Below are 25,340 nucleotides of genomic sequence, written 5' to 3'. Positions count from 1 at the left end.
CAAGTGATTGAGAAGTATTCTGGCATGAACGTGGTGGTAACGGGTGATGTGACTCTCCTGGAAAATATGTCAAATTTTGTACCTACTCACTGATGGAAGTGTCATCTAATACCATTGTCCACAGTGAGACAGTAGATAACAGAGAGAGGTCCAGAACAAGTTGCCCAACATGGAACGAGAAGAGAGCACTAGGATAAGGTCTCAATAGTAGAAATCACAACAGATGCATCTACTTCTGTAACAAAGATGCTTTGTAAGCTACAGAAGTTGGAGAGCTTTCATAAGTACTTACACTGTCACTGTTGTAGCTGATGACCACCCTACAATACATCATTCAATTGACATTTGGCACAAACCCCAATTGTTGAAAAAGGTTCTAACTAATGTAATATGAGGGTTAGCTTTAACTTTGATTCATTACACAGGCTGGAAAACTTAGAGGGATGCACAAAATCTCACTGCGGAGTCAGAACATCATAAATCATTACTGCATGGTTCTGCTATAGAAAATGTGGACAACAACAATCGAATGTATCTGTGTGTACGTACTGTTGTAACTACTAGTTATATGGTGAAATGACAACCACCCACTATATTATCTTTAACCAGGAGAGATGGAGAGGTGTCCTTCACCATGTGTGTAACCTCCATCACTGGTATGGAGGAGAATGTGAGTATGACACATAACCTGAGCCACCTACTGTCAATGGTGTACAGGTGGACTACTTTGTCCATGGTGATGCTCACTATGTACTTCTCCAAAACTACTGATGGATAAGATAAGACATGGATGAAGTCATTGAAATGCTTCACACAATTCAGGTGTAATAACTTGCTCATCTGTGTGCAATGTCTGATAAATTCAGTGAATATTAAATTGTATGCCTTCTCTCAGCATCAAGTCATCCATCACAGCAGCCAGTGTTACATAGTTTGTACCTGTTGGTTACAATTGATTTACTGATATTGATGGATAATGGTTGAAGTTTCACTTACTTGAAATCCATATCCAATATCAATGTCTTATTATCACAATGGGATGGGCACTCTGGGATGCTGGAGAACTACCACAATACACTATTAACTTATTGCCCCAAAAGAAATGCTTTCAAGTGTGTGTCTATATGTTGTGTACTTCATTACTGGTTTGCCACTGTAGCGATGCTGCATATCAAGCAAGGATCCAGTTAGCAGTTCTTGATCGCAGTGCTCATCTGAACCGAGAAATAAGGCAGCATTCAGAGACTGAGGCCTATCAGTACCACAGAAGATACCGTAAACAGACTAATGTTGTGAAAGTTTATAAAGCCAAGGAATACTAATACATCCCTGATCTAATGATTGGAGCGGTCCAACACATCTAATTTCAATATGAAGCAGAAGAACACTACACATGAAACTCATCTCACATGCATTCAATCAATACAAATGTTACAGCCAATGACAAAGGTCATGTTTATTACAGTATTATTTCTAGAACTTTTATAACTACAACAATAGTTCTACATGTGTACATGACTAGGGTCTGAAGCCCAAGTAGACACTGCCTGGTGCAGGATATTGATCTCACACCCTCCAAATCACACGGGTAAGTACAACCAAATAACCATGAGAATAAAGCACGTACTGTTGATAAGTAGCTTTACAATAACTGGCTGGAGAAAATGTGGGATCTTCTCCCATGTAGTCATCACCATCTATGGCGGTTCAGCACAACATCATGAAAGGTCTCTGTTGTGGTTACACATATCAACAGCTTGCAACAAACTCGTTCCACAGGGTTATCCACATAACGACATTTGCCACACTTGAGGCCTTTGTTCCTGACCTGATGGACTGGTTTGTGATGGCTCATCTTGTGATGATTGGTCCTGCTGACCACATGCAACATGGGAAGTGCCAGTCCTGCCCTGCCTCGATCCTGCAGCGACTAGGAGCTCCTGTTGTCGAGTGGAAAGTGTACCAACAAGTTCGTAAAAGCTTATTAGCAAATATTAACAAAAAGCAGAACTTACTATCACACAATGATGATTGTCCCGAACCATTTGGGTATTCGATGCACCCCAGCTCCTGCCACTTGCAGTTTCACCGCTCCCTTCACGGTTCTTGCAGGGACCTGCTCACGATTTGAATGTGCAGCGATCTGTACACAAAATACCACGTGTCTTGCAGGGACATCTCCCGGCAAGTAGACTTGCACTAACAACCCTGGATCAATAATAAAATGGCGCTTGTTATTGTTATTATTATCTACTTTACCAGTTAGGCACTGGAGGGTGTACACAGAAGGCAGAGCCTGTTCGAGGTGTTTACCCATAGCCTAGGAGCCTAAGCGAAAATCTTTGAGCTAAATATCCTAAAGTGAAACGGGACAAATACCTAGAAGGGGTGAAAAAAAGCCAACCCCATCGTGACTTGATCCGCAGGCCACCCAGATTCCGGCCAAGCGCCACGTTTGAAGCCAACTTTGGGGAGGCCACCTAAGTAGGCGCTTGGAATCGTATTGGCGTATTACATCAAAAGTCTCTTTGTCGGATTCATCTAGACCCTCCTCTGTTCCTTCCAGCCTGTCTTGTGAGTTATCCTGCCACAAATTTTAAGTGAAGTCCACAGCTGAGGATGACGATGCCATTTTGTGTCACACAATAAAAATAATGCGCAATAATTATGTCATTTGTTATGGTTACGTGGTTCCTGTTGCTTGTAGACTTTAAATGGCTTCCTTCTGTCACATTGTCCCTTTACCCAAACTACAGAAATGACTGCTCCATTAGAGTAGTGACTGTACATGTTCTATTGGGGTAGTTCAATACAACTGATATTTCAAATCTCCTTTATGCTATTTTAAGGTTGTTTATACACAGTTTCAGAGATATGGACTTTTCAGACTTACGGACCACCCCTGGTCCCAAGGGATTCAGATAACTGAGGTTCCACTGTATTAACTTTCCATAATTTGCATTGCCTGCAAGTATATTGGAATACCTAATAATTTGACTGTTTTCATGCTAAAATGCCATGAAAGTTATATTAAATTTCCAAAAGTTACATCTTTTCAAAACAAGTTGATGTGCTACTTCTAAAACCAGGAACCATGCAGCAAACAAACCTAATTGGAATTAAATTTACTAAACTAATATTTTGTTTTGTTGCAACATACAAAATTATCAATTCAATCACAGTAATTTGTATTTCGTATTGATGAAATATTTCTAATTCTGTAATTACGTTGCTATGCACTGCTAAGGAAGTGTACCTCGAAAAAAAAAAAAAAAAACCATAGAATTATATTTTTAACTATTTTATAAATTTGTCTACAGCATTTTCTTACGTGAATTCTCCAGGCAAAGTCTCAAACCTGCTCTTAATTTTCATTTGGGTATGTACAGGTATGTTTCAACTTGAAGGAATTCGTTATACCCGTTAGCCTAGGAGGCCAGTTGTGTTGTTTTTCAGCTATTTGAGTAATTTGACGTCTTTGGAAAAGGCCTTTACTAACTGGCACGTACTGAAGCTTACCTGCCTGAAAGTTTAACAAAGGTTCTATATGGCCTATATTTCTCACATAAAGGCTGTTTTGCCCACGTGGGTGTGGAAAAACAAACAAATATACATACATACACACACCTTCTTGGAAAACAATTTCAGCAAGCGTCAGCCTTTGGCCAGCTATGGGCGCACACCTGGTTTAAAATCCCATCTATACAGTAATTGATCATGATAGGCTACCCATAATATCTCAGTGTTACCAGTTGTAATTACCGATAAACAATTACCAGTCATTGCAGTATCTATCCCTTCACTTGATAACACACACCACAGGTAGTATGGATGTCAATAGTGTGTGTACACTGAACTGTAAGTGTAGGAATGGAATACTGAAGAATTTGTGTAAGTACTTCAGTCCAAACCCGTCCTTCATGGAGCACTCTGCGTATTTGACATCAGCTGACCCCACTGGTCTGTGGGAACAAAATTATTATACCAGACTATCCAAAATTGTATGTCATTAGTAGGTAAGAGCTACAGACATTCACTGCTGAGAGATTTTCAGCTAACTGCGTCCTATAGGGAGACCTATTAGAGGTTTCTTGAAAATTTAGAGCCTCTCAGATGACAATACCAATGATGTCTGTCTGGTATTAGAAAGAAACCTAAGAACAGCTACTTTACTTTGGTTTAGCTAATGTTTATACAGTAACCCACAGGTGAGACCACAGGTTGTAAACTGGTCAGTAGCCCCATCTTAGACAATAGCTTTAAACATTCAGCAATGACAAGATTCTTCTAACTAACACATATTGTAACCTAATAGGTAACCCATCATAGCTACTAGTATTATAACTATAGCTACACACTTACCTCTCCAAAAACTCCACAAAGTTCATAACCTCAAGGGTAGTCACTACTCGGTGTTCTCCCATATCCCTGAAGTTACCCTACACAACAGTGTTGTTGTAACATGGAGTATGGAGATCGGTCTTACCATCACTACTATCGGAATGTGGTATGGAACTAGGGGTAATTCGCGAGTCACATACTGGTACGTCCTACAAGACAGACAACATCACAAGTTAGTACTACTACAATGAATCATGTGACTGGTGTGTGTAGTGACACAGTGCACACACAATCCAAGACTGTTGCAATACGCTTGATGATGTGCAATATATTAGGTGGGACGATGCGGATTAAAATTTTTTGTAATGGATGATGACACAAATCTTTATAAACACACACACAAACACACGCACGCACGCACACCATACACTCAACACATTACAGTATATAAAGTGATATACCATTGTTTGGTCATGTCAAACATAAAGATCACTCCATGAGTACCCTTGTACACATCAAGGAATTGAGCATCCAATGGTTGATCAGCTGGAGTCTGTGTAGGATAGTGAGTGACACACAAAGTGACGTGTGTAGGGTAGTGAGTGATGTACAAGGTGACATGTGTAGGGTAGTGAGTGACACAAAGTGACGTGTGTAGGGTAGTGAGTGATGTACAAGGTGACATGTGTAGGGTAGTGAGTGACACACAAAGTGACGTGTGTAGGGTAGTGAGTGATGTACAAGGTGACATGTGTAGGGTAGTGAGTGACATACAAGGTGACATGTATAGGGTAGTGAGTGACATACAAAGTGACATGTGTAGGGTAGTGAGTGACATACAAAGTTATATACTACACTACACAGCAATATTCCACCTGAGCGTCTGGGTCATTGAACAGTTTTAAATTTCCTTTCTTTTTCTTCTTTTGGATTTTCCCTGTGACATAAAGACAATTATACAACTAACAAAATATGGTACCTGTAATGTGTGTGTGTGTATGTGTGTATGTATGTATGTATGTAGTGTAGTGTGGTGTGTGTGTATGTATGTAGTGTGTGTATGTATGTGTGTATGTATGTATGTATGTATGTATGTATGTATGTATGTATGTATGTATGTATGTATGTATGTATGTATGTATGTATGTATGTATGTATGTATGTATGTATGTATGTAGTGTGTGTGTGTATGTATGTAGTGTGTGTGTGTGGGCCTGCAGTTGCCAATCTCCACGTGGAAGTCCTGGAAACACATTGTGGGCTTCCTACGTACATGTTGGTGTTTAACTGTGTTGCTTTTGCTGGTCCATTCTTCAGAATGGCTAATGGTAGCAATGCGGCTAACGACCCCCCCCCCCCCCTCCTGCTCATGATCATGTGGTGGAGACCAGGTCTGGGCAGGGGTCCCCTCAGACGGGAGTTGCAATCCCACCTAAGTAGTAAGTATTCTCTGCACAAGAAGGCACATACTGTAGAAGTGTGAAGCTATTGTCCCAGCACAGGCATATCTCTGTGGGATGCTGTCTTCACCACTGTCGGCGTACCATGTTGTATACTGGCACTTGGAATGCTTGTTTGCTGGTGGAATTGTCAGTTGTGTCATGCCCGTGGTACCTCTCAGTGTGATCACTGTGGGTGTGACAGAATTTTCCATCACAAAGGTGACCTCACCTGTCACCAGCAATACTGCTCAAGCTGAGGTCCAGATTGATCCAGGACCCTGCTGTTGTCATTTGACAGGTGTGATAAGGCGTGTGTGTGTGCGTGTGTGTGTGGTGTAGTGTGTGTGTGTGTGGTGTAGTGTGTGTGTGTGTGGTGTAGTGTGTGTGTGGTGTAGTGTGTGTGTGTGTGGTGTAGTGTGTGTGTGTGTGGTGTAGTGTGTGTGTGTGTGGTGTAGTGTGTGTGTGTGTGTGTGTGTGTGTGTGTGTGTGTGTGTGTGTGTGTGTGTGTGTGTGTGTGTGTGTGTGTGTGTGTGTGTGTGTGTGTGTGTGTGTGTGTGTGTGTGTGTGTGTGTGTGTGTGTGTGTGTGTGTGTGTGTGTGTGTGTGTGTGTGTGTGTGTGTGTGTGTGTGTGTGTGTGTGTGTGTGTGTGTGTGTGTGTGTGTGTGTGTGTGTGTGTGTGTGTGTGTGTGTGTGTGTGTGTGTGTGTGTGTGTGTGTGTGTGTGTGTGTGTGTGTGTGTGTGTGTGTGTGTGTGTGTGTGTGTGTGTGTGTGTGTGTGTGTGTGTGTGTGTGTGTGTGTGTGTGTGTGTGTGTGTGTGTGTGTGTGTGTGTGTGTGTGTGTGTGTGTGTGTGTGTGTGTGTGTGTGTGTGTGTGTGTGTGTGTGTGTGTGTGTGTGTGTGTGTGTGTGTGTGTGTGTGTGTGTGTGTGTGTGTGTGTGTGTGTGTGTGTGTGTGTGTGTGTGTGTGTGTGTGTGTGTGTGTGTGTGTGTGTGTGTGTGTGTGTGTGTGTGTGTGTGTGTGTGTGTGTGTGTGTGTGTGTGTGTGTGTGTGTGTGTGTGTGTGTGTGTGTGTGTGTGTGTGTGTGTGTGTGTGTGTGTGTGTGTGTGTGTGTGTGTGTGTGTGTGTGTGTGTGTGTGTGTGTGTGTGTGTGTGTGTGTGTGTGTGTGTGTGTGTGTGTGTGTGTGTGTGTGCATTAATGATAACTACCAATCACTGACCAATCATTACACACCACAATTAGTTGGGTACTATAACAAGTGTTGGCTGTTCGGTCTATAAGGTTTCTGTCATAGTTCGCCAACCAGTAAAGATATTTCCATATTTCCATACAAAAACAAGCTCAAAACTGTGTGTTTAACACTATGAGCATGTGTCACAAAATTTCTAAAGGGCTCTACAACAAGCAGTACTAATGTTATGAGGTAGACCCAAACAATCTTGCAGGTAGCACATAACAATAAAATTTCACCATTAAGTGATCTTAAAATGAGGAATTCATCAAGTGCCCTGAAGACATTTAGAATACACACTACATACCTTTATCCACCACATCCCACACTTCCACTTTAACAGTGTCCAGAGTATCTAATGAAAACCAAACAACACACTGAAACCATATAAGTAACAATACACAATGCAGTAATGTGAGCTAAGACTTTTCATATCAAGCTTGGTGGAATCTGCAAGAAGGATGTAATAAACATGTGATCAGAACACATAATAGTTTAATGATTGTACAGCAGTCCATTATAGTTAGCCTTAGGCCAACTAAACTTGTTAATTGTTTCTCCACATTATTCTTAACCCCACCACCTCAAAATTCATTTACTACTACTACAACTTGTATTGATCACAAATTGCTTTAGACATACAATGTGTAGTTATTTTGATGTAGAGAAGAATCAGACAGTGTGAGTATTGTCTAGCAATATTAGAAAAAGACATGCATAAAATTCTTTGATCTTTGGGAGCTGTTTCATCTCTGAGGTCAACTAGATCAAATGCACAGCAGCTCATCTGCGCACTCGATAATTATTTTTTCAGAAAATCCACTCAAGACCTATGTAGCAGAAAGCCATCATGTATTGCAAATCTCACTTTCAATCATTAGTTTTCTGTGCTCTCCAAAGCACATTGCAGGCTAATAGCTGTGGAGGGAGAAGTCACTCAAGCCATGCGAGTTTAGCCACTCCATTCATGCCTAAAGCAATTCACAATCAATACAAGTTGTAGGCACATTAATCAGGGTGAACGGAGAGGTCCAGTAATATCAAGAAAAATTCTGTTCAGCACACATGTTTTCTCGACTTGTGTTTCTTAAAGCATGTTTTGTCTTCAACTAAACTGTAGATGGATTTTTAAATACCTAGATGGGTAAGCTTCCTTGTAGAATGATTATTTTTGCACTATCTATAACGTGGGTGGACATATACAGTACTTATAGTCAGGGCCAAATAATACCACATTTTTTTCCTCAAGGTATTAGGCATAAGTACATGCATATTTCAAACAATGTCAGCAAGCTCAAACCTAGGGAACCCAGAGTGTGGGTAAGGGATATCACCCAATGTGTTACTGCTGTCAGCTGCTCACCCTGAAGTAGTTTCTACCCTATAAATGCAAGTCAAGAACACTAACCTGTACCTGGTGAAGAAGTGACCAAAGCTGACTAAGTGAGGAAAGGCTGTTCACTGTGTTTAGGTTGTGAGCTAGGGTTGGCCTGTCAGTTGTTACATAAACTTATTTTCATACTTAAGTAAAATGGTTGACTAATACCGTATTGTCTCGAATTACGGCCAGGGCATTTATTTCTTTGAAGCAACTTTTAGTCCCAGCTACTATAAGAGATCAGCGAGTGACAGCGACTATACCAGACCGGCGTTTATATACCTGATCAGCATTCACGAGTCAACTTCATACCTTGGTGTTACACTCTCCTGGACTCTCCTTGATGTTTCCCTCACCATATTTCACAGATTCAAGCTTAAAAGGAACTCTATAAAATGTTCATCACTTCGTTGTTTATAAAACCACCTGGAATTGTTAAAAATAATGACTGCACTAGACATTTATTTGAGACCCGATGTTTATTTTTGTTATGAAGCTGAATACCCCGGCAACTAAATGGGACTAGGTGATTATACGAGACTGGCCATAATTCGAGGTAATACGGTAGATGTCTATGTTTTGTAATTGACATAATATACACTCTGTAATGTCAGCAATTTTCACTGCATGCCAATACTACACAAAATGATCACCTTTATAACTCCATAATATACTGGTGACTTGTATCTCCTCTGTTGGGCATGTAGGACTCTAAGAATGGCTTGCCTTGAAGTCGATGGAACAGACAAGTCTTGCCAGAGTTTCTGTCACCTTTAACAACTATCTTCACTACAATAACACACAACAATAATCACGTGTCTCCACACAACACTAATAATACGTCAATCTAGAAACTTATTTATCCTCTAGAAGATGTACAAGTGAACGTGTCTCTCAGCCGTTCAATGACTTACTGTTAAACTGGATGCCTTTGGAGAACTTTCTCTGTAACTGTTGGTCCATCGACTGGATACCAACACCAGTGGCCACTTTATTTTTAGTTTGCTCGTTTCCACTTTATTTTTAGTTTGCTCGTTTCCCATTTCCACACCTCAGAGAAATCGTTGATGTTTACATTAGTTCGGTATAGAGGACTTGCAGCGTGACGTAAATCATCGTAATTGCTAAGCAACCGTAGCTGTCGGCCATGTTTCGGGACAGTGTTTTGGCTGAAAAGCGCTTTCTCAGGATTTGGTACAGGCTGTAATGAAGCGAATCAGTATTGAGTTGTGTTGTAAATACCACACAGCTCGTTAAAAAAGGCGACGAAGTTAGAATTGGTGAGTAATGTATCGAAATTTAATTAGCCACCTATTTCACGAAGCCAATGATAAGATCTTCTATTTCGAAACCAGCCCCGCTTCCCAGTGCCACTATACCCAGCGCTTAGTGAATAAATCTCGTTACCTTCATTCTGACCCAATATGCGCCATAGAAAGTTGTCCCGAAACATGTCTGCCTAGCAACAGTTGCTTCACGCGTGCAAGTCCTCTATTCACATGTGAGCCACGTACTCCAAATAAAGCGCAGCAGAAAGACGGTTGAAAAATGTTGAGGCGCTTCGTTAACCAATTAAACGTACAGTACGGTTAGTTTGTGTGTACTGTAATTCTTTGTGCACGTTATTGTTACTTGTTTGCTTTGTGCCAAACCTCGATCGTCGATCTGGCAGATGACCCTGAACATATCATTATATTATGCACTTGTCAATTTCATGCCCCACCCCCCCCCACCCCCGGGGGTCCCCAGACCCCAGTGGGGATTTGACATTGGTTCTTGTCCCCAACTCTGGGGCAATTGACAGTCGTCCACTTCACTGACCGATTTTCGTAGTAGTTGCATTTCTAAACAATAAAATCATACTCGCTATAATTTTGCTACAATATAGCTGCAGGTGCAAACCAGGTTACTTAACCAAAATCCAAGGTGTTGTCAAATCCCCTACTAAAGGGGTGGGGATTTGACAGCCGATTTTGCCCCAGGGGTGGGGAATTTGACACCAAGATTTGTCAAATCCCCTGTATTCCCCCACCCACCCCGGGGGTGGGGCATGAAATTGACAAGTGCATTATTACTGTGCAGACCTCTGAAAAGAGCACAGATCACAAACAAACATCAAACAAATAGCTTAATCAACATTAATAATTGTTGCTAGACCAGCTAGTCTTTGCTTAAATTGATCAATGTCCTTAGAGTCAATCACGTGTTGGGGTAGAGAATTCCAAAGTTTAATAGCGGAGGGAAAGAAGGAATATATATAAGAATCAATTCTTGTCATTGGTTGTATAAATCTCTTGCTATGGCCTCTTGTATCATGTAACATTGGTACAGGTGTTAGGTAAGAATTTGCCGAGATGTCAATGAGGTGATTGGTGATCTTAAACATCATAATAACTTTCTGTTCTTCTCTACATTCAGCAAGGGTCGGCCAGTTAAGGTTTGTTAGCATTTGTGTGACACTGGCATAATGGGTGAAGTTATTCATCACAAACCTTGCTGCTTGTCTCTGACTTCTTTCTATCATATTGATATCCTTTTGTGTGTGTGGTGACCAAATAATGGCTGCATAATCTAATATAGGCTTTACCATCGCCTTGTAACAATTACTTTTAATTTCAAGTGGGCAGTTATGCAAATTTCGTTGCAGAAATCCTTTGGTTCTGTTAGCCTTGTTGGTAATTTGCTTTATATGTTCAGACCAAGTTAAATTGTGACTAATTGTTACACCTAAGTACTTAGCATGGGAAACTTCCTTAATATTTTTGGTTTGAATTTTATATTGGTTTAGAATTGGATGCTTTTTGTTGGTTATTCTGAGAAACTCACACTTTTGAGGGTTAAGTATCATTTTCCATTCATCAGCCCACTTTCCGAGAGAATCCAGATCTCTTTGTAACTGTTGGCAATAGTAGCATAAAGTAACACATCATCAGCATACAATTTAATTTTGGATAATATCCCATTTGGCAAATCATTAATAAAACACAGGAAGAGTAATGGGGCCAAGACAGTGCCCTGGGGTACACCGGAAGTTACTGTAGATGGATCACTCTGCTGACCCTCAACTATTACATGCTGGGATCTTTGAAGAAAAATGTTGTATCCAGTCTAGTAATTTTCCTCGGATACCATAATGATAAAGTTTGTGGAACAAATGCTGGTGGGATACTTTGTCGAATGCCTTAGAGAAGTCTAAAAACAACAATGTCAGTCTGCTCATTTTTGTTCAAGTTCTCAGCAAAATCATTTACTGTTAGCAATAACTGAGTTTCACATGATCATCCTTGGCGGAAGACGTGTTGTTGATCACACAAGATGTTATATTTACTAAGATGAGTATAAATATGTGAATAGACAATGTGCTCTAATAGTTTTGAGCAAATACAAGTTAATGATACAAGTCTGTAATTACTAGCAATGGATCTGTCACCTTTTTTAAACAATGGTACCACATTTGCCTCTTTCCAGTCTATAGGTAATACACATTGTTGTAATGAGGCTTGGATATAAAAGATAAGGATGGAGCAATCTCTTCACAGGTTTCCTTCAATAGATTTGTAGGTATTCCATCAGGTCCACAAACTTTATGTACATCCAGGGTCCTAAGCAGTTCAAGGACACCATTAGTTTCGACAAGAATTGGGTTGATGTCTGGTTTCGATTGTTCATGTATCATGGGGAGAGCTTCTTCTGTTACTGGAGTAAATACTGAGGTGAAGTAGTCATTAAGTATTTGAGCTTTAGTAGAACTATTATTAATTACACTGTTTTCAACCTTTAAAGGTGCTACACCACAATGGTCTTTCTTTTGGCTCTTTATAAAGTTCCTCAACCTTTTTGATACAGTACCGTTGGAATTAACTAATCCTTCAATATAGTTATTGTATGCATTACTACATTCTCTTTGGACCTCACGTTTGAAACATCGATAAGAGTCCCAGTTCCTACTGCAATTAGATTGTCTGGCTAGGTTATACAAGCGCTGCGTTTTGCGTGATAAACGCTTTATGCGATTGGTTACCCATGGTTGTTTAGTCCCAGTGTTAAAGTGCTTGGTTGGTACATGGGATAAACAGTCAAAACACATTTGTTTGAACTCATTCCATAAAATATCAACTGGCGTAGACAAAGAGTACTTGCTTAAGAAGGTGTTACTAAATTGGTTTATAATTTCTTTTATACCTACCATATCTGCCTTATGCCAAAGAAAAGATTTTCGCTGAGCACATTGCTGATGAGTGATGGAAACAGAAGATTCAATATAGACTGCCTCGTGGTCACTAATACCTGCAATGGGACTGCAACTATGCACAAGGGATGGTCTATTTGTGATGAAAACATCTAAAATGTTGTTTCCCCTTGTTGGAAAATTAACTGCTTGAGAGAAACCATATTCTTGAACAAAATTGATCATAGCATCGCACAAAATAAGAGGATATGCAGAGTCTTTAGTGGAATTGTTTGCCCAGTCATTGCTTGGTAGGTTAAGGGGTTGAGGTGATGGTTGTAAATAAATTACACAGATTATCTATACTTTGGATATCTTTATTTGGTGGTCTATAGAAAGAGCAAATTATAAGGGGTTGACAGTTGTTTAGAGTAACCTTACACACCACAGCTTCTGTGCTATTATCAAACACAAGTTCTTGACAGTTAATAGAACTTCGGCATGCCAAGAGCACCCCGCCATAGCCATCAGCCCTATCTTTTCTGAATACATAGTATCCATCAGGAAAGAACTCAGAGGAGGAAATATCAGATGAGAGCCAGGTTTCACTCACTGCTATAACATCAGGGTTATAATCGTCAAGTAAAACAGCAAGGGAGGCACGTTTCGCTACAATGCTTTGGCTATTCAGAAAAATCAGCTTTAGAGATTCAATACCATTGGAATTCGAAATTGAGTTTGGAAAAGAATTTTGGCAGGAATCATTTAGTAAAGAGTTACTTACATTACTTACACTAGGTAAAAACATGTTATCAGGAACACTGGTTATTAGAGTTGGTAGTGGCAGATGATTGAGGACGATGAGTTATTGTGACAATGGCATTATTTCGGATCACCAAATTCAGTTCACCATTTGATCTCCTACGTTTCAATTCAGTAACCAACTTCTGATACTTTTCCCTTTCTAATTTTGTTCTATCTAGGGAGATATAAACGTTTTTGAATTGATCGTGTTTATGGAGTCTGCTGGACTGCGACAGAATAGTGCCTCTAATAAGTGCATCATCAAAACAGACCAATAAGGGTCTTACTTTCGGACCATTTTGTCTACCAAGGCGTGCAGTTCTAGTTAATTGTACTTCTTCAAGACTGAATACAGTTGAGAACAATTCTTGAACCTTCAATTGGCATTCATACTTGACTGTTAAACTCGAGGTTAAACTGCTAGCAGTAGAGACAAATCACCTGTACACATTGACTATGTATTACATGTATTAAATTTTCACTCGTTTTACACCAATTCCTTACCTTCCAGAGCATCCACGGTGTAAGTAGCCAACAGCTAAGTTTCCCGCCATTTTAGATAGTTTTTATTAAATGGTGGTTGACTGTATAAAATGAGCTCCAAAAGGGAGGGAGGTGGGGGCCCGGAAGGAAGGCAAGAGGCTGTTTAAAACTTGAAAAGGAAAGCATAGGGATAAATTAGGCCAAGTTATGTGCCATTCAGGTGTCAACGCTGGCTAAAATGAAAGGAAATGTACAATACAGGTCTTTATTCAACACCACGGACCTGTTCAGCCACATACAGCTATCCCCAGCAGGCTGACCAGAGCTCCAATAAGGCCCCACACCGTACGTACGGATCACCACTGGGCTTGGGAAAAGCAGCCAGCAAAGGCAGACCACTCAAGTCTAGCATTTTGATTGTGAAATTTGATAGTGGCTTGTGTTCTTGGTGAAAAATCAAATCTGCTGACATGGGTGATAAGACCAGTTTTCCCAGACTGGGTCACAATTATTGAAATGTTATCATAAACAACACACCAGTACAGTACTTACACTTGCAAATCTTCCAATAAAATGTGTTAATCCTTTACACAGTGACACTATACCAATACAATGGTTTAAACAAATACCAAGAAACAGTCTGTGTCAATTTTGCTATGATGATCTGTCCCAGCAGTCACTATGGTGATGAACCAACTGATAACCTCTGGCTCCTCGGACTAATACTCCTTGCATGCCATGTGACACCACTCTACAATCCCCAAACTTGAACAGTGACAAAGTATACTTGGAAAGTGCTGCTTTATAGCTTGTATATGTATAGTGTTTCTCTAGTAGCTACTAAGTCATGAGCACACTGACTGGAATTCAAACAAGACCTTACATAACTCCCACACACTGGGATATAAAGTAGTTATATCTTGTATACTCAGATGATGTCATTGTTATTACACTCATCCTCAGCTCCACCTTGTACTCGTGTAAGAACTATGCTATCACCCTCGTAACAGGATATAACTATACAACTGAACATCATTAAATTTTTGGCTAACCTTTGTATTAAGAACACATTGGGAGTGACCAAAAGTGTTCTAATTATCAAAGTGCACTAATTTTCCAGGTCAGTTTACATACTAAGGGATAATACGGGACCATTACTAAGTGTCCAGATTTTGTAGTCTCCTTATTTTCAAGAATCCTGATTAACAGGTTATACATGGTGCCTATTATTAGATAGCCATGTTAATACATTGGTGTAGTCATGGTAACATGTTCATGTGGTTATGGTAACAGGTTACACCACATCAACACAACCAGCTGGCAGGAGGGAGGTGGAGGGCAAGTTAGCTAGAGCTATAATGAAACCAATGATCTTTGGGAACCATCAAAAACTCTTCATGTTCTTAGCCTATACAACTGCAATTGGTAAGTGTGTAGTGTATGGTAATTTGGTTTGTATGTGACCAAACACTACATAACAATTCTGTTATAGAAATAAACATACAGTATTTCTTTCAGTTCATGGTTCGTATGGTTTGAATATACAGATCTGAAACAGGCTTGAAACCAGGTTGGGTCACATTTCTGTCCAGCTTTATAGAAGATCGGATTGGATTGTGTGGCACAAAGTGATTATCTTTTGTATGTACATGCTATAGCAGTCTAGTCCTGCAGCAAACCAGCTTCTTTCATGAACCATGCTAGGAGCTTTTTGGAATCAAGTGCTACTGTCTGTAGGAGTGTGCAGAGCTATTCACATTGCTGTTTATTGGCTTACTTGGAGTTACACCCCCTAATTGATCACTCCCATAGTGTGAATATATACCTACAAGTAGAAGGAAAAAATTTTGGGGGATTTTAAGCTGGATTAGTGATCAATAACCAAAAAAAGCAGGGAAACACGGAAACAGCTGAAAGTAGTGGAACAAGGGAGGTTGCCTATACCTGCAGATACACTAGTGGTTATCTAATCCTTACTCTTCCATGACTGAATTAGGGATTACATGTCCACTAGTATATCTGCAGGTATAGGCAACCTCCCTTGTTTCACAACTTTCAGCTGTTTCCTTGTTTCCCTGGTTTTTTTGTTTTTTGATCACTAATCTAGCTTAAAATTTCCCTAATTATTCCTTCTACTTGTTTGTTTACTTTTTAAATAACACAATTATGACTACTGAATCTACGTGTACCACATTAAAAGAAAGAATGGTGCCAGGCATTCCATAAAATAATTTTTGTGCACGCCCTAATAATCAATTACGCACTGAAAAGTGAGGTGGCCATTATGCTTCATTTGTAGCTATGCTCCGCTTGTTACACAGCATTACAAACAAAGAGCAGTACAAGAAACAATGAATCCAGTCACTACGGAAAATGCGGGCGAAAAGCATGACACAGCCAGAGGGAAGCCGCATCACGCTATCACAAATTGACACCTTGTGTTGTCGGCGAAAAGAACTGGAACACAAAGGTAAGTCCAGATACGTGCATTGTACGTACTGCGGTTGGTGAAAAGCCATGTCTCAGGACAAAGCGATGTCGAACAGTGAAAAAATCAAGCCCATAGCCTTATCCATTGTTGAGTTATGCTTGGCTGAAGGCATCAGTTAGTTAGTCAGAATGAAATTCTGTTAAATAGAAATTCTGTAGAAACTTGTTGGAAGGGTTAGGGGACACTCTGAAGGCATTTTTGGGCTTGGCTATACCTAACCAATACTGCTAAGCTGTTATGAAGGAAATTTGAGGCTGGTTTTAGGGTGATATTTTTGGGCAAGAAATCCCAAAACTGCATGGTCCCTAATATACAGTACAACCATACTGTATGATAGTATTTGCAGCCATCATAATACTGACTAATCAATTGTTAACTTATTAAACCTTTGGTAGAGTTTTGTTATCATATAGCTACTTGTTAACTTAATAAGGTACATACATTATTTGATGGACCTAAACTAAGTGTTTCTATAATCCCTGTCAGCTAGCTGATAGTGATGTTGTTGATTCACTACAGGTTCCACAGTTTACATGGTGTTCTATCATGACTACAAGTTGGATGATCACTGCTTCATGCCAGTGAGTGGCTCTACATAATGTATCATATGATAACTCTTCACTGTAGATCAGACAATATGTTGCAAGAAAGAAGAAAGAATTTTTTACTAGTAGTTTAAATACAGACACTATACAGAAATTAGAAGAACAAAATAACAAAGAGCCATCTCCTCTTGTAACTTCTAGTAAACAACAAACAATTTTAAAATAATGTCAACAAAAGTTCATAATACTTGTATTGGGTAGAGTGTTAAGTGGCATATCACCAGTAGAGGTGTTAATTTGATCAAAGGTGCAGTGTACTGGTGGTACAGGGCAATAACTTTTATGTTACGTACTGTGTGATATGAAATTTTGCCAGAAGTAAAACTTCACAAATCCACACTTCATATATACACTCTTTCTAATACTTCTCTATACTGTACTTAAATGTTTTATAAAATTAATCATGTTGTATATACAACACATAAAATTAATGATTCCACAGGTGGTGGCTATTAGCTTCCTCTAGTTTTTCTCTAGTTTCTTTTGTTTCTATTTCTCTACTGCAAGCTGACGACATCACTTTATCTTCAGAATTATGTTCTCTTCACATTAACACTATTAATGATCAGTTGATCTTCAAGTCATTAATGTTAATGTATGTGTTTGTTTATTAACTAACACCCTCCCTCACTGACTTGCATAATATTATAGTTTCAGTAGTCGAGGATATTGTATTTACAGAAGTACTCCATCAATAGGACACAACCTGAACACCTAATCCATGCATGATTATGAGATGTGTGAAATTATACTAAGACAAAACTATTATGGCAGTGGATACTGAACTGAAAGTCAGTTCAATAAGCTGTAGCTACCAGCTATTGAACTGACAGTAATATCTTACTTAGGGCAACTACTAGACTTGTAGCTACCCTAAAAGTTGAATACTGGGAGCATATGTACCAATCATAACATACAACTACGTAGTTGCTTGATACTCATGTATATAGATGGCTGTCAGCTATTTTGTGTTATCCACAAAAAAAAAAAAACTTTTGGTTCAGTAACCATGCACTTCCAAATTATATATCCTCAGTACTAAGATCACCAAACTTGCACCTTGATGTTTCAGACCTGCTTTATCAAAAGTATATACCATAGAAATGTCTGGGACCTATACTGGTAGAAATTCCAGTACTATCCTAATCATACAGTACGATAGTACTGTATAGTAGGGACCACAAAGGAATAGGTGTGGCCCATGAAAAAACATTGCCCAAAAACCAGCTACAGCTTCACTTTTCCCTGACAACGATGAGGCAGTATTGCATGGTTAAGCAAAACAAAGCCCGAACAAGCCTTCAGATTGCTTCTATGGAATTTAATGTTTTCAGACAAGCGTAACTTGATAACGGCTAAGGCTACGAATTTGATTTTTTCACTGTTTTACATTGCTTCAGTCCGAGAGGTGCCTTTTGGCATACCACACTATGCACAATGCATTCTTCATGGACTTAAAGTTTGTATGATATAGTCATATTGCTCAAATGTCCTATAGCTATAGTCCCTTCAACCTTTGACTAAGTGTTTGAAATAACTTTAATTTGCCATCATGGTAATTTTAACCATCTATTGTAAAATTAACTCTCATCACAAAATATCATTTTGTTTATTTGTTTCTTTGTCACAAAATATAATTTTAAAATACGTTAATTCAACATCCTAAATGAACAGTTATATTGACTTCCCCTAGTTATTTTGACTGATTCGATTCAAATGCCCACACTGGCTACAACCACCTTTAGATGGTTATTTTCACCAAAGAAATCTGTAGTTTAAATTTACCCATGGAGGTCAAATTGACCCATTTGAATTTACTGTGCATATAGCACTTATCAAACTCATTCTTGGGCAATTGGCACATGTTGCCACCTGATCCTCTACACCACCACACTAATTTTATGCAAAGCTAGCTATTTTTAATTTTGTAATCTTGCATCTGGTGTTGTAAACGGCCGATATTATAATTAATCACGTGCACTCGCAGAAAATGTTTATACTAATAGTCTCGCGTGGCCAGAGACTAAGCCACGCCCTTCTTTCCCGTTAGTATAGTTTACAATTAGTCTCGCCAAGTTTACAATTACAGACACTCGATGGCTACTAGAGTTGCCACTGACCTTACCCTCTATGATGTGAATCCCACGGGAAAGGAAATTGGTCGCGGTGCTTATGGGAGAGTGTTTGAGGTCGACTATCAAGGAACACTGTGCGCCGCCAAGGAGGTACACTCGATCTTGTTGGAATGGTCTCAAACTGAAGGGCGTCGTAAGATTACAACTGATTTTCTTAACGAGTGTCAAATTTGGAGTACCATTCGTCACCCGTGTATTGTTCAGTTTCTAGGTATGATATTGTACGTGTCGCATGACCTCGCTATATAGTTGTTCACCATATATAGGAGTGTACTATCCTGCACGTGACCAGTACAGACTGCCTGTTATGATAATGGAAAAGATGCAACATAGCCTGAGGGGTCTGGTGGAGAACTACACCAATATACCACTGAATGTCAAACTATCCATATTGGATGAAGTGTGCCTCGGTCTAAGGTACCTCCATAGTAGGAATCCACCAATTGTACACCGTGACCTCACCCCAAATAACATATTACTGGGAGGCCATCTTGAAGCCAAGATCACTGACCTGGGTGTTGCTAAAGTGATGCAGACTGACAGTAAAATGACAATGACTAAAATCCCAGGAACACCAGATTTCATGCCACCGGAGGCACTCATCAAAAGGCCAGTCTATGGTCCACCATTAGACGTCTTCTCTTATGGAGGAGTGGCTCTTAATGTTATTACCCAGCAATGGCCTGAACCAAGTGATGCTATTCAATTCAACCCTAACACCGGGAGAAGAGAGGTAGTGACTGAGGTGATGAGACGTCAATCTTTCCTGGACAAAATGACTGGAGGTGCTGTAGCCCTGAAGCCATTAGTGATGACATGTTTAGATGATGAGGCCAGAAATCGTCCTTCAGTGATGGAGGTCTCTATGGAAATCAAGAGGATAAAAGATGTTTGTAGTCATCAGACTGGTCGTGATGGGATGAGTCCCATAGTATGGTGGGCTGAGGTATCTGCTCAGTCATCATCTCAGCAACAGGTTCGTGAAAATTATTATTATGAAAGAGATATATATAGCAGCTGCCGAGAACAGGACCAAAAATGTCAAAACAACCCAAGTAGTGTGGCATAAACTGGAGTAACAATTTTGCATGCATATGTAACTCCATGTTCCCTTCACTAAATGAACAGTAGTACTACATGCAGTATTAAATTGAAAGTGCATGTGTACCAAATTGCATTCCTTAAAGAGCTATTAAACTCCATGGATTTATTGATTTTTAACTTGTTTGTTTTAACCACCTGTACATGTGTGCAACTGGACAATGTGTTTGCATTACCTGTCAAGTGTATGAAGAAAGTTATATTTAGATTAACTTTGAGGGCTTCGAATTTTATCCCATGCATGGGACAACATGGTTAAATCAGATTAAAATATCAAGATATTCTAATAGAGCAATCGCTCACCCTAATGATACAGTCAACAGTACTGTTATCTGACTGCTCTATCAGATAATCCCAATAATTTACTGATTTGCTATGGCAGGCTACACCTTTATATTACAGTTATTTCTCCAGTGCTGTTAATAATACAAAATTGGCTATCTTGTAATAACATCACTGTCAGAATTATTGGTAAAAGTAAACCAACTCAGTGACACCAAATGTCAAGCCAGCTTTCTGTCTTCATCCTCCATTGTCTAGCATTAATACTGTATTTGTACTCACTTATAGATATTTGAATTTGAGTGTTAATCGGATGGCTGCTGGTTCGAGGCTGCCCAGGTCCAGTCATGGATTTTTTCTTCTTTCTCCTACTTTTGAAACATACTTAGTAAAGTTAATATAAACATCTTAGGCCTTTATAAGGCCTTCTGGTATACAGGTTCTGCCTTTACCAGGTATTTTAATCATAATCATAATGAATGTCATTGAATCTTTGTGGTCTAGTGTAGATTAGTGTCAGTGTTTATTTAAAGTATCTTATAAAGTTAAAGGATCACCATTCCCTCATTATTATGCCATGATTATACTATTGGAGTATTTGGCTACTGCGTACAACTTTCATTAGCTTTTGTGAAAACAATTCAGTAGTTTTATTATCAACAGGAGAATCATTTGAACATTGTTACTATACAGGTGACATCACTGACCACCCAACTGGAGGAGATGACAATAAGTAATGAGGAGCTGAGGGGAGAGAATGGTGTTCTCAAGACTGAAAATAATGGCCTCAAGGTGGAGAATAGTGGCCTCAAGGTACACGTTGATGGTCTCGAGGTGGAGAATAATGGCCTCAAGGTGGAGGTTGATGGCCTCAAGGTGGAGGTGGATGGTCTCAAAAGGGAGAATTCACAACTAAGAGTTGAAAATCAACATTTGAAGGTTAGTAGACAAACCATTAGCTATCACATACTACTATATAGAACTAGTGGTTATTCTTCAGGTAGCATTAATTTTCTATATATTCCTATTTCTCTATCTTACACCTAAATGTCAGTTCACTTGTAAAGCTTCTACCACTTGCAAGTGAGTCACCCAAGTGGCACTTATCAACTATACTACAGGCACTTGTGCTTTGATACATATATGCACTCAAAGTTGGACAGCACACTAATGTTATATTTCAATACTTCTTGGATTGTTTCAAATTGTGAGGGTATAAAGAGCATATTATTATACATCTATCTTCCTACAGATTTGCAGATGTGGTGCAAAGTTACGTATTAGTTAATAAAAATATGTATAACAAGTTGATGTAATGCTACTTCTAAAAATCAGGTGCCCATGTAGTTATTAATACTATCCCATTCTAACCAAATAGGCAATTAATCAACCATGTATATAATTGTAGTTTATATTCATGCTATTGTTATTATTGATTCAACTAGACAATTAGATTTGTAAATACTGTAATTTAGCATATTTCAAAATTCATGAATTATTTTGTATTTCGGTAATTACGTTGCTATGCGCTGCTATGGAAGCGTAACTATAAGAAACCACTTTAAACAGCACATTACACACAGAAGTATCTTCTCAACTGGTTTGTAGTGTGTCTATCGTGTTTTCTCACACATTGTTTAGACAAAGCCTCGAGGCTGCCCTTCATTTTCGTTCGTGTAAGTACCCCCCCTCAACTTGAAGGATGTGCTATCTCTGGTAGCCCAAAAGACCTTCAACATTGTTTTAAAGGTGTTAAACATCTATAAAACCGAAAGGGGAGACTGTTTACAAAGTATATGAAGAGTAGCCATACCCAGTTAGGGTTGGCAATGAAAAAATCGACCCCCTGTGGATTAACCTGTAACTCAGGGGATGGAGCCTACCAATGGTATAGTTTTAAATAGTGGGTTCAGTAGAGACCAAATGCCTTCTGTTTGGGATATAGCTGTATCGTAAATTTTGACTGATTTTGGCTCATATTCATAAAAACAGTCAGGAACATCTAGAATGTTTTCCAGTGCTTTTTTGGGTTATCACTTGCTTAAAATGTGATTCTCAGTACTTCGATTTTCACTAAAATGATGCTTGATGGTTCTGCAATAAAAAAATCAACCCACATGAACTCATGTAACAAAGTCCAAGGTTGGGTTACAAACTCCCATGCACCTTTTTGTACCTTACCTTTATAGTGTTCACATACCAATGCAAGCTGATGCTCTCGCCCACACTATGATTTAGAAACTCGCAGCATCCATTCCCCAAGAATACGTATCCATTTTCAATAGTATAATGACCACCATGTAATGCACTATTCATGGAAACATTAAAACGTGCTAAACGGCATCACTGATGCTGCTGCCCATTTTTATTTGAAAACCTGAAAAATCATGGAAAATTAAAATGTGTGCTATGGAAACAGCAAGGGGGATCACCATCTTATTACCCTACAGTTTTGATGTAGACTTGGGTAGGATTGATCACCCAGAGGTGGAGAAGAAACTATGGAGTTTGATTTTTTCATTGCCAACCATACCCATTTTTCAGACTGCCAAGAAGAAACCACCTCAGAGCAAAGTTTACCTGTGCAGAAGTTTAATACAGACTTCATTTCACTTTTACTTCTTACATGCAAGCTGATTTTACCATTTAATGATTTTTCTCACATGGGTGCGCACGGACAAACATAGATAGATAGGTAAGTACACACACACTTTCCAAAATCAATTTCAGTACAGTGGGCGCATGCCCGGTTTAAAAAACTACATTCATCAAGAAGTAAAAATGTGCAAGAAAATGTCAATAATGTTTAGTTCAAACCAGGGAATCTCCACACACAAATCCTTAATTTCTCACTTAATTTCTACTGTATAAATTAAAGTTCACACCAGAATGGTGAAGTTTTACAATTTCATAGATATATTATTTGAATTTTACATTGTTCTAGAGCATATATTGCCCAGACAATGTGTGCCTGAGTGGGCCTTTGAATGCCCATGCTAAAGTGGTATGTGAAAGCTATTGTTTATTATTACTAACACTTTACAGTGACCAGCACTGAAGGTCTGACAGCAACATGTGCTGCAGCCTTAGGATTACCTAACCTAATTTCAAGGACTTAGACTTATTGACTTGACCTAGTGACTGACTTCATGACTGAAAAGGTGTAACAGAAAAGGGGCCAAAAAAAGGAAAAAAAAATTTGACAGTTCTATAATAATGATGACTATATTTTATACATATGTTATAGTTATATCCCGTTACGAGGGTGGTATCATTGTTATTACATGAGGCAGAGCCGAGGAGAGAATGTAATAACAATATCATCCGAGTATACAGGATATAACTATTTTATATCTCAGTGCGCGGGAGTGCGCAGAAGTTTACAGATAGTAAATTAAGTTCTGGTTTGAGTTTCTGTCACTGTGCTCAAGATTTCGTCCCAAATTGTGTGGAGATTCCACTTTGTAGCTACAAGGAGACATTACATACTGCCTACAAACTGTAGCGAAGGGCGGCATTATGAAGCAGTGGTTCCAGGTATGACTCGCCTTCGTCAGAAGTTGGTATGGTGGTGTCGCGTGGTGTACAAGAGAAAAATAAAGACCAAGAAGTGGCTACTGTAGTCCGAGATAGAACGATGAAGCTAGAGGAAGTTAGTTCTTCACCATAGTGACCATTGGGAGTGATTGCTGGAGCGAAAATCGTCACGGACTATTCTTGACATTTGTTAAACTATCGTATTGGTAACTTGTAGTGTTATTGTATAAAGGATTAACAGTTTTCTTGTAAGATTTAGCTAGTTTAAGTGCTGTATTGGTGTGTTTTGTATCAATATTTCCTTATTTGGCTTTTTGCTCCATTGGTAAACAATGCCATTCGCGGTTATTATGATGTCACGAACAAGACTTGAGTGGCTCCGCAACAGGGTGATAAGTTAGTTATCACTGGGTGATAATATATCGTACCGTAGCAGCGCCACTCTGTCTAGCTGTATGGTAGTTGTTATAACCCAACGCGGCGCTTTGATACTCCCACGCACTGGGATTTAAGTATATACATCGTGCCCCGGTTATATTAACTATCGTCTGAAAGTGAAGTATTCATTAGGCTTCGTTGTCTGCTACGTTCAACACATTACACAGCAGTACGAATCAAGAACTGTTTGAAAAGTTCCTCTGCAATCAAAATAGACATTATGAAAAATACGGCAATTTCCATTACAAAGGGAAGCCATCACGTGCTACCACCAAATTGACACTTTACACTGTCAGCAAAGATGAATGGGACACAAAGGAGTACACTGGTAAGTCCATGAAGAATGCATTGTACGTACTGCTGTATGCCAAAAGGCACTGTCAGGCTGAAGCGACGTCGAACAGTGAAAAAATCAAGCCCATAGCATTAGCTGTTATCGAGTTACGCTCGTCTGAAGGCATCAGGCAGTCAGTCAGTAGAAAATACTATTAAATAAATAATTGTTAAAATTCTTGTTGAAAGCATTTTGGGTTGATCTGAAAGCTTTTTTGGGCTTAGTTTTACCTAACCAATACTGCCTCATCATCGTCAAGGAAAATTGAGGCTGTTTTTGGGTGATGTTATTCCATGGGCCACGCCTACTCCTTTGTAGTCCCTACTATACAATACTATCATACTGTATGATACACTAATTAAGTGTCAATGAATAGTACACTTGTTACTACATAATTGCTGTAGATTATACATACATCAATCCAAATTGTGAATATCCTTCTACCATATTGTAATTCTACGATCATGTAGCATACTACATTGATGGCTGATCAGAGGAGCAGTCTACCACCTCCTGTTCATCCTCAGTCTAAGCAACATGTGGTCCCAGTACCTCAAAAGAAACAGACAAGGG

General features: G+C 39.3%; 2 protein-coding genes, 2 long non-coding RNA genes and 1 pseudogene across 5 annotated transcripts in view; 2 read left to right on the top strand and 3 right to left on the bottom strand.

The window, feature by feature from the left end:
• The window catches only part of LOC136265378 (uncharacterized), a 100,597-nt gene that overhangs the window by 64,710 nt on the left and 10,547 nt on the right, over positions 1-25,340 (bottom strand). Inside the window, exon 4 of one of the 2 annotated variants that reach the window (XR_010705487.1) lies at positions 25,121-25,319. The exons of the other annotated variant lie outside the window; for it this stretch is intronic. This is a non-coding gene — a long non-coding RNA (uncharacterized lncRNA). Of the gene's footprint in view, positions 1-25,120; positions 25,320-25,340 lie in introns of those variants that run through there. 2 annotated transcript variants of the gene reach the window in all.
• The window catches only part of LOC136265345 (uncharacterized), a 103,558-nt gene that overhangs the window by 69,503 nt on the left and 8,715 nt on the right, over positions 1-25,340 (top strand). The gene's annotated exons all lie outside the window — the stretch shown is intronic.
• On the bottom strand, positions 776-9,538 carry LOC136266442 (rab-like protein 6; annotated as a pseudogene).
• Positions 7,376-9,030, bottom strand: LOC136265384 (uncharacterized). The gene is made up of 3 exons (XR_010705493.1): positions 8,672-9,030; positions 8,558-8,619; positions 7,376-8,501 (listed from the first exon to the last, which is right to left on the bottom strand). It is a non-coding gene; the product is annotated as an uncharacterized lncRNA (long non-coding RNA).
• On the top strand, positions 9,476-17,131 carry LOC136265372 (uncharacterized). Its single transcript, XM_066060195.1, has 4 exons — positions 9,476-9,977; positions 15,138-15,269; positions 16,855-16,916; positions 16,963-17,131. The coding sequence occupies exons 1-4, from the start codon at positions 9,938-9,940 to the stop codon at positions 17,104-17,106; spliced, it is 378 nt and encodes a 125-aa protein (XP_065916267.1). The 5' UTR covers positions 9,476-9,937; the 3' UTR covers positions 17,107-17,131.

This window comes from Dysidea avara, chromosome 9, assembly GCF_963678975.1.
Source record: "Dysidea avara chromosome 9, odDysAvar1.4, whole genome shotgun sequence".
In the NCBI taxonomy this organism is placed as follows: Eukaryota; Metazoa; Porifera; class Demospongiae; order Dictyoceratida; family Dysideidae; genus Dysidea; species Dysidea avara.
Note: the sequence above shows the minus strand (reverse complement) of the source record. Positions and strands in the feature narration are given on the sequence as shown.

Bases quoted from the DNA above. Each gene is read 5' to 3' on its own strand.
- LOC136265372 (XM_066060195.1), top strand. From the start codon at position 9,938: ATGTTGAGGCGCTTCGTTAACCAATTAAACGTACAGTACG. The intron at 15,270-16,854 runs GTAAGTGTGTAG...GATTCACTACAG, and splicing joins AGCCTATACAACTGCAATTG to GTTCCACAGTTTACATGGTG. The intron at 16,917-16,962 runs GTGAGTGGCTCT...TCTTCACTGTAG, and splicing joins ATGATCACTGCTTCATGCCA to ATCAGACAATATGTTGCAAG.